The sequence below is a fragment of the Diospyros lotus genome, chromosome 3 (genome assembly GCF_014633365.1).
Source record: "Diospyros lotus cultivar Yz01 chromosome 3, ASM1463336v1, whole genome shotgun sequence".
In the NCBI taxonomy this organism is placed as follows: Eukaryota; Viridiplantae; Streptophyta; class Magnoliopsida; order Ericales; family Ebenaceae; genus Diospyros; species Diospyros lotus.
The window spans coordinates 39,345,769-39,354,672 of NC_068340.1; the positions used below are offsets into that span (position 1 = coordinate 39,345,769).

Genomic DNA, 8,904 nt, shown 5'->3' on the forward strand with positions numbered 1-8,904 from the left:
ACCCGCTGGTAGCCACCATTCTTGAGCAGTCTCTTGCTCTGTTCTAGGTCGTCTCTAATGGCGTTCCAGTACTTCTTGGAACACGAACACTCCCGTTCGCGATGGGAGGAACCGCCGAGGGAAATATCTATCGCCTTTCTGTGCGCCAAGCCGATCGCAACGTCGGCAATGCTCCGGGGGTCGCCGATGGAATTGCTCGTTCTAGGTCTCAGCAGGCGCATGCAGAGACTTCTGTCGGCGGCCCTGGAGCATACGTACCTGAGACTGACGAACTCGCGGGCCGACGAGGGGCCGACGAGCATGGAAAGTAGTGAGAGAGAAATGAGAATGGAGTAGCTGGCGGAAGATGCTGCCATTGTCAATGGTATTGGTCTGGCTCTAGGGTTTAGTTGTTGTGTCTGTCCAAGTTGAAGCTGGGGAGCATTGCTCTAATAAGGGTGTGGGAAGTAATTAGGCTTTTAATGATCTGAAACGTTTGTTTGGGAAGGAACACATAATCAATGTTTATGTTGAGCCTAAACCATAATTTCATTTTATTTTTACATAATCATGCTTTAATTTTTTTATTCAATGGACCTAATATTTATTTATTGTTTAATTTTTCCGTTATTCTCTCCATTAAAAACAAATAACTTTCATTATTTTTTATTAGGTGAAGGTATAAAAATGTCACTTTATTTTATCAAAAAAAGTCACATGGCATTCCCAAATTTTTAAAACAACCCATTAGACAACTCAATTCCAAAAACATAAAATTTTTAAATATCTCAACAAAGTAAATAAAAATTTGTGTTAGTGAGCGTATTTAACAAGTCTCTTCTTTTAGGTGAAGTCATAAAAATATTCCTATACTTTATAAAAAAAAGTCATGTTATATCCTCAATTTTTAAAACGTCTCACCCTAACTTCAAAAAACTAGAGCTAGTAAATACCTTTTTAATTTATTATTAAATAATTAAAATTGTAATTAAAAATTTAAAAACTTATATTATATTTAGTTTTAAAAATTATTTTTCACAGAGATATTTTTATGCCTTCACATTTTTTTCTATTATTTTTTTATTTTTCTATTCTTTTCTTGTATCATCATAACATCAAAATCCATCAAGTCATTCCATTCCCATTGTTAAGTTATTCCTGTCGAGCTATTCGGTTCATATCCTAGTACACGAGTATTTTTATGCCTTCACTTGAAATAAAAGTCTTCCTAAAGGCACTCATTAGTGCATTCTCTTACTTATTTTATTAAATTATTTAATAATTTCACTTTTTAAAAATAAAGATGTCTAATAAAACGTTTTAAAACTTCGGAGTACCACATGACTTTTTTGATATTATAGAGATATTTTTATACCTTCACCATTTTTCATCTCAACTCTCTTAGAGAATCTATAGCTGTAGAGAAAGGACTTGATGCAACGAAAATGAAAATAAAATTCATGTTAAATGGAGAATGGAATAGTTTATTCCCTCAAATAGTTGATCATACGTGTTCAAATTACATTTTTATAAGTTACAACATATCAAATCAGCTCATTATTTGGCTACATATCAGATACAACACAACATTCTAAAACACTCTGCATCAACAAAATAAATGAGAACTCAAAAACATGACAACTGTTACCTCCTGCACCTTCATCTTGCAAAAATATTAACATATGACATCTTCAGGCACTCAGAGACATGGAAACAACCGATGACAGTTTGAATTTGCGCGATTTAGTTGAATTCTGCAGCTGAAACAGCACCTCTGCATTTGATCTAACAGTTACTTCCTTCCAATCGGAAGCTGAAGCCCCTTCATTTCGGTAGTCTCGAGAACAATACAGGACTTGGAGCTTAGAATGGACTGCATTTGTAACCACAGACAGTTGAATAGAAATATAACAGTTAGTTAAAACTTTATGATAAAGGATCCTAATAAATACGTATGTATCAGTATGTTTCTACATGGATGAGATATTTGGGTCATGAACACAACACAAGTCAGTTAAGTCTGAGAATGAAAGCCAATATTAGTCCAGGTACACTTATGCCTTGCTCAATGTGGCAGTGCAATTTAGTATTTGAGGTGTTGTAGATCATGTGCATTATTTAGTGTTTTGAGTAGCATTACTAGGATCTGAAAATCATATGAGATAAAGAGTCTGAAGAGAGGAGAGTTCTGAAGCCAAGTTTTGAGTTCCCTTGCTTTTAATACTTTGTTCCTATTCTTCGTCAATTGCAACTAACAATTAGTATTATAAAGCGAAAGATCGACATCTCCATGCTGATCTACTCTCTAAATCCATTTTCCTCCTTGTAATTGGCAAAACCTCGATCTCTATTGCAGTCCCAGTCTTAGCACAAAAGACCCAACCGTCGCTTCACGCAATCGTGTGCGCTTGGCATACAAACTCAACTAATAAGCCCATATCTCAGGTTGGGCTCAAATATTTAAAAAAGAGGAGTGTCAAAAAGGACACATGGCAAGGGCTGGTAATGTAAATTGGAGCACTATTCAACCTATAGTTCTCAAGAGCACAAGGTGCACTGAGGCGCAAAGAGCGCTTAGGGACTAGGCGCGAGGCACAAGGTGAAGCATGAGTTTCATGCGCGTGGTGCACGTGCATACTAAAAATATATATAAAATGCTTAAATCATATTACTTCCAATTTAAAGCTATAAAGAGAAAATACTTATGGATATTTCCCGGACTGCTCCTTATGGGCTGGATTCGACCCAGTAGGCCGACCCAATCGCCTAAAACCCAATAGGCCCGAGCTCAAACTGCGGAACCAAGCAGACTCCCAAAGAGCTCTCAGCAAGGCTTCCAACGAGCTTTCAGCAATATACCCAACGAATTCCTAGCGATACTTTCAATTCACTGGCCTAACCGTTCAGCTCGCCGATCAAACTACTTAGTTCGCATAACAATATTATTGCTGAATAGCCGGAGGCAGGAACCCACATACTTTATCTAATGCAAACCAGATCCCTGGTAATACGGAGCCCCACTTCCGATTTTATGGAATTGATAAAGACATCTTGTTCCCATGATGTCATTATTTCACTTTTGTATTTTATACAACTGTAAACACCCCTCACTATAAATAGGGGTCAAAAATACCATTGTGATTGGGGGACAACAAGAATAACATACTGTTACTCTGCCGGAATACTCAGAGGACAGTTGTAGAGTAGGCATCATTCTAGCTGAGCCACGTAAAAAATTCCCTGTGTCCGTTCTATTTTATTCTTCCTCCTTGCATTTCGGTTTATTTATTTATTGCGGGCCTACGAATCACGGTTAGCTGATTTTGAACGTCGACACTTATATATAAAAAAAAAATAAAAAATTTAGTTGAAACAGAAAAGAGAGAGAGAGAGAGAGAGAGAAACTGAACACTTAATATTTTCAATTTAATATTTATATCTAAATTAGTTGAAACTAAACAAAAAATAAAGGAGAAATTGAAACAGAAAAACACACACAGACACACACACAAAAAAAACAAAGCAGAATAAGACAGCGTGCAGCACTGAACAGAAAAATCTAAGCAAAACAACACAAAACACCAGGTAAAAGGAAAGGAGATAATAGGAACCCCTCTAATAAGAACTGAACGCTACTAATTTCTCTCTGTCTTCTTGTTGTAGGATAGATTACAAGGAAAACGATGTTGGAGGGCAGTATAAAGATGTCACTGTCCATGTGACACACAGAAGAAAAACCAACTGAACACGCATTGCAGACTCTCTGATATATTTTAAGGTTGACATATTTTTAAATTTAGCACTCCAGAGTAAGCATCATTTACCCTGGAACACGTTATAGCTACCATGTATGAGGAGGCACAAGAAGGGTAGAAAGTTACCAACGACAAACATGCTTGTCTTTTGGACGATCAAACGACTGACTTTGGACCTCTTGATGGCTTTTAAAGATTGAACATCCTCCTCCTTCCCCTTAAAGTCCAGAAATTCTCCAAGGAGGTACTTGTTACCTTTGAGCTCCAACCTGCAAGGTATATGAATCTCTTTCTATTCTTTTCCAAGTTACAAATATCCCACGTAGGAAAAACAAAGGTGCGAAATACTGAGGACTGTACAATAACAAAAACAGAAAATAAATGCCCAGATCAGTATCACCAAAAATACCCATAAAACACTCGACTGAGCAACTATTATTCACCAATGAGACTGCAACTCAAAAAGCATGTAATATATCCATCTACTCTCCAGACTCTTCAATAGCTTCTCACTTATCTTTGCATAACCCCAATTACTCCATGTTTTCATTTGTTCTTTTTGTGTAAAATTCTGCAGTTTCCTCGTCTATCTGGTTCCTTTTCTAACTCAACTTTACTAGTACTTGCCTGATAAACTTTGATCTCTATCATTCACCTGATTACATGATATCAAAGGGTAAAATCATATAGCATGGTAGTCAATGGCAAATTTTTCACTTTCATCTATACAGCAATTGGCATAGTCCACCACCATCATCATCAAATGTACTGTATCCTAACCAAGTTAGAGTTGGGGGCACAACATTCATAATGTTAATTGACTTCTAAAAGTCACATTGATAATACAAGCTCGTGCAAAAGAACAATGTGGCAAAATTTCATGTTTACCCTTCCTGAGGCAACCCACTAAAGAGGGAATAATGAGATAAAGTTCCAACACCATCTTCATATGGATAAGTTTAATGAGATGATGGTGAATGAAGACACATTTTATGTGGAAAATCTCAAAAAAAAAAAAAAAAAAAGTTGAATGGAATGGTAAAAAAAAGAGATATTTTAAGCACAGACAGAAACAAACCTATCCCATGTCGGGGCTGTGCTGAGGACAAAATTTAGCTTCTGTACTGATTCCTGCTTTTCCTTCTTTCCCCCCAAAAATGCATCCTTAATCCATCCAGAAAACATACTCTTCCACTCGGGTTTCAGTTGTATCCACTGTTCATATGTGACAACCTCAGGTGGAAAGTAGTCTGAATGAATGGCACTGATTGAATGGGATGAAAAAGCTTGGTGTCAGTTGCAAACAAGAAGTTAGAATGACAATTACCCAAATCTGCCATACAAAATATCACTTCTAGCTACATGCAATTGTCATAACATCTATAACCATGTAGGCCAGAGCGCATTAAGTAAAAAGGCAATGTCTTTTGATTAAGGTCCTGCTTGTGGATGGTGCAATTAAATGGTTATTTTCATTTGGTTCTTTCCTGAACTCTACCCACACAGAAGCAAGTTTGCTATGAAAATTTCCTTTGGCGGTATGCCCATAGCTCATAATCAATCCCATTATAAGATGTAAAGTCAGCATACATTCCACTGGCAATATGCCTATTGCTCATAACCAATCCATCATAAGATGCAAAGTCAGTGCAGGGTATACTATACTATCACCAATATTACATTTAGAAGTAATGATAAAAAGCCATGCAGCAATCTCTAACACTCATGTCAGAAAAAGGTAATAAAAGATAACAATTTATTCTAGAGGTTCACATAACAAGGTTGATTCCATGAAGGTTTGATTCCAGCAAGTTATCGGGAGAATTGAAGGAAAACAGAAAGCCTTGTTTGACCAGAGCAAACATGGTTTGTGTTACTCCCAAAGGAAGAATTTGATACACACCAGAAATTTGGATTGGGGCATATAACTTTGCAGGACAAATATCCTTCTGGAACAGTAGTGTTCCCCCTTCCTTCAATATAGTATTTGAGAACAGCAGCTTGTCGTTTAGCTTCTGCCACCTGAAATTTATGCACTGTGAGGTAAAAATACTTCATGGTCTCATAAAACACATAATCCTACTTAATTGTCAAAGTTTTGACCAAAGCCTTACAGCACAAATGACGGAACCAGTGTTAACATGAAGGAAGACAGGCTTCTGACAAAGCCATAGCAAAGAGTAATAGAAATACTCAAGTATTCAGTTTGTCTAACGTCAATATCTGAGCCACATCATCTAATCATAGATTAATAATTCACAAAAATTCATTTGTCTCCCCCAATAACACAAGTAATATCATCCCAAACATACTTCAAATTGAGAATTCATTACAAGTGATACTCATAAAACTCAGTCCACTCTTGGCTTGGTAATCACTGCCCTAATAATCAAAATAGAAAAGGTCTATGATTTTAGTCAGCTAGATCACTCATTCATCCCACCAATTATGATGTTATAAATTTGATTGAGAGGAGGCAAACATGCCCAAATATTTATGCTAATTTTTTTTAATAAAATTTATTAAATAAGTTTAAAACTTCTGCATATGAATTTAAAGTAAAAAAAATGGGTAATTTTAAAGTAAAAAATTGGTTTTGATACTCAAGAAACTGAATCCAACCTAATAATCATAAATAAAATTTTGTTCTTTGTTTAATTTTGTTATTGTTTATGACCCATCATTACAGATACCAAGCTCTAAAATTATTTAATACATCTATTGTTTTGAAAATTCAAAAACTCATTCATAGAGAAACAAAGAATGATTTACAAAATAGATGTTTCCTTTACACAATTTGTCACCAAAAGTTTCTTTAACTGGACTAGGTGAAATACATGTCTCTTCTTATTTAAGGAGATGTCTAGGTTTAAATATATTCTCACATAATTTCAAATTAAACTTTTGTACGGTAAACAAAGGTGTCGTGAAAACTTAAATTGCTTAACTATTGAATAAATAATAAATTTCTTATATTATTTCAGATGCAATAATTAAATCATATGACTAATCAGTCACCATTTTTTGACAGGATTGTTTGGGGGGATTTTTTTTTTGGATGGGGGGATTGTCCATCCAGCCCGCTCTCATATTATTCTCCAGTTACTATAGTTCCAAAATTCAATGGCTCTTTTGCTATGAATGAAGTGTAAAATTGTTAATGGAGAGGGGGATGGAAGAGGGTACTAATTTGGAAAAGTCAAGAGACAAAATAGAAATGGAATGTAATGAAAATGTATGGAAAGTATTTCCATCCATTCTCCTCCAAAGCCTATTTTTTGTCTCCCTTGAATTGGGGGAGAATGGATGGAAAACTTTAATTTTGCATGCTGAGTTAACCATAATAACTTATTAAAAGTTCAAAATTGTCCTTGACTTAACAAAACTCTACTTTTCCATGAGGGGGGCATTATTTGTCATTTGTTATTTAATCTCTCTCCACTCCATCCATTCCCATTGCTCTCTCAAACAAGGAGAAAGTATTTTAAATTACTTTGCATCCCCTACTCCTTCCAAACAAGGAGAAAATATTTTACATTCCGTTTCACTCTTTTCCATTCCACTCCATTACTAACTCTCTCCCAAACAAAGCATAAAAAAAAAAAAAAAAAGTACTTGCAATTATCAAAGCATTTCACTAGAGAAGAATTATGATTCTAGAGTAAGACTTGCAACATAAATTTTGGTATCCAATTGACCCATGCATGCATGACAGAGTCCAGCGGTTAAGTACAAGCCAAAAAACAAAAGTATTCTCACACACTATATGAATTTCATAAACCAACTGAATACATCTTACTTCAGCATGTTAGTCACATAATCATTTAAAAACATATTATCAATCAGTTGGATGAATTCTAGTTCCGCTGTACTCTCAACTATATCTACCAACACAAGCATTTACCCCGGTAGCTTTCAATTGGGTATAAAAAGTCACATCCTGAGTTAGGTATAAGCACAAGCAATAGACATGTATAAAGCATTACACAAACACATCAACATGGAAAATTTTAGATGCAGGACTTGACAGGCAGGCTGGAAAAGTTATAATTTCGTATAAATAATAATTCTTATGACTCTTTCAGATAACAAGTGCACTATTAATTTCATATTAGCTTTTTATTTGCTTTGTCACTTTTTCTAGATACAAACTAAAAGTGAAAATGGATGGGCTCGAGTTTCGTCACAACAGCCCACAGATATAGAATTGGCTGCCACAGTTATCAGATGATGGTGACCAACGGCCTAATTTTTGTGGTCAAACTTGGAACCAACCGAAGACGGGACTAAAGAATCAAGGTTATATCTGCTGACTTGATGGTCATCCTCTACTCTCCCAAGCAAGAAGAAAACATTTAGCATTCAATTCCATTACTGGATCTCTCCTAAACAAAGCCTAAAGGCAGACTAAGATTAGACATCCAGATACCTAAACAAGAAGAAAGCATTTTGGATTCAATTCCTCCTAAACAAAGCCGAAAGGCAGATTAAGATTAGACAACCAGAAACCTAAAAATGTTAGAAGAATGGAAAATTAAATCGATGAAAGAGCAGATATTTAAGCCCTAACTTACAGGATCTGGATGATGCTCAGTCTTCTGATTAAGCCCACTGTGGAAACCCAACTTCCATCAGCCTTAACTGAAACAAAACCTGAGAGATTCTGTACATAAATTACAACTGCTTCTTCTCCGCTACAGAAATGAAAGCAATGCACCCAGTTATGACCAAGACAAAACGTGAAAAACAGAAGATAAAGTTATGAACTTGGATCAGGGAAATTTGAAAATATCAACTCAAAATGAGCAACAACAGTCAAGTAACCTCATGAATCACACTGGTGGTTTATTGACTTACGTACCCTTTGGTGACGAGGACCATATCAATATTTTGTAGCTGACTAGTATCAGCATCTGGAATCCGCAGCCCAGTATACACTTTCCCACCATGAAGCTTTTCAAGTCTACAGACAGAAAAATATGAACAAAACCAAGTTTATGAGGAGCACATTTTTGGTAGAGTTAGAAAACAAAGGAAAAGAGAACAAAATTCAGTACAAATTCGGTAAGGGCAAGTAGTATTGGGTTCAACTAAAAGAGGGTTTGCATTTATTTAGGGCTGGAAATGAGCCAGGCCTACAAAAGCTAAAGTTCATTTGTTTAAATTTGCC

General features: G+C 35.8%; 1 protein-coding gene across 2 annotated transcripts in view; it reads right to left on the reverse strand.

Annotated features, from left to right (window-relative positions):
• Window positions 1-1,425: 1,425 nt before the first annotated feature.
• LOC127796775 (uncharacterized) overlaps window positions 1,426-8,904 on the reverse strand; it is a 15,212-nt gene continuing 7,733 nt past the window's right edge. The window contains exons 4-7 of one of the 2 annotated variants that reach the window (XM_052329151.1): window positions 5,638-5,756; window positions 4,813-4,998; window positions 3,861-4,003; window positions 1,426-1,852 (exon numbers count right to left, since the gene is read on the reverse strand). In XM_052329151.1, coding sequence (XP_052185111.1) covers window positions 1,671-1,852; window positions 3,861-4,003; window positions 4,813-4,998; window positions 5,638-5,756 — 630 coding nt within the window. In that variant the 3' untranslated portion in view covers window positions 1,426-1,670. The remainder of the gene's footprint in view (window positions 1,853-3,860; window positions 4,004-4,812; window positions 4,999-5,637; window positions 5,757-8,904) is intronic. The other variant, XM_052329152.1, reaches the window with a different exon arrangement.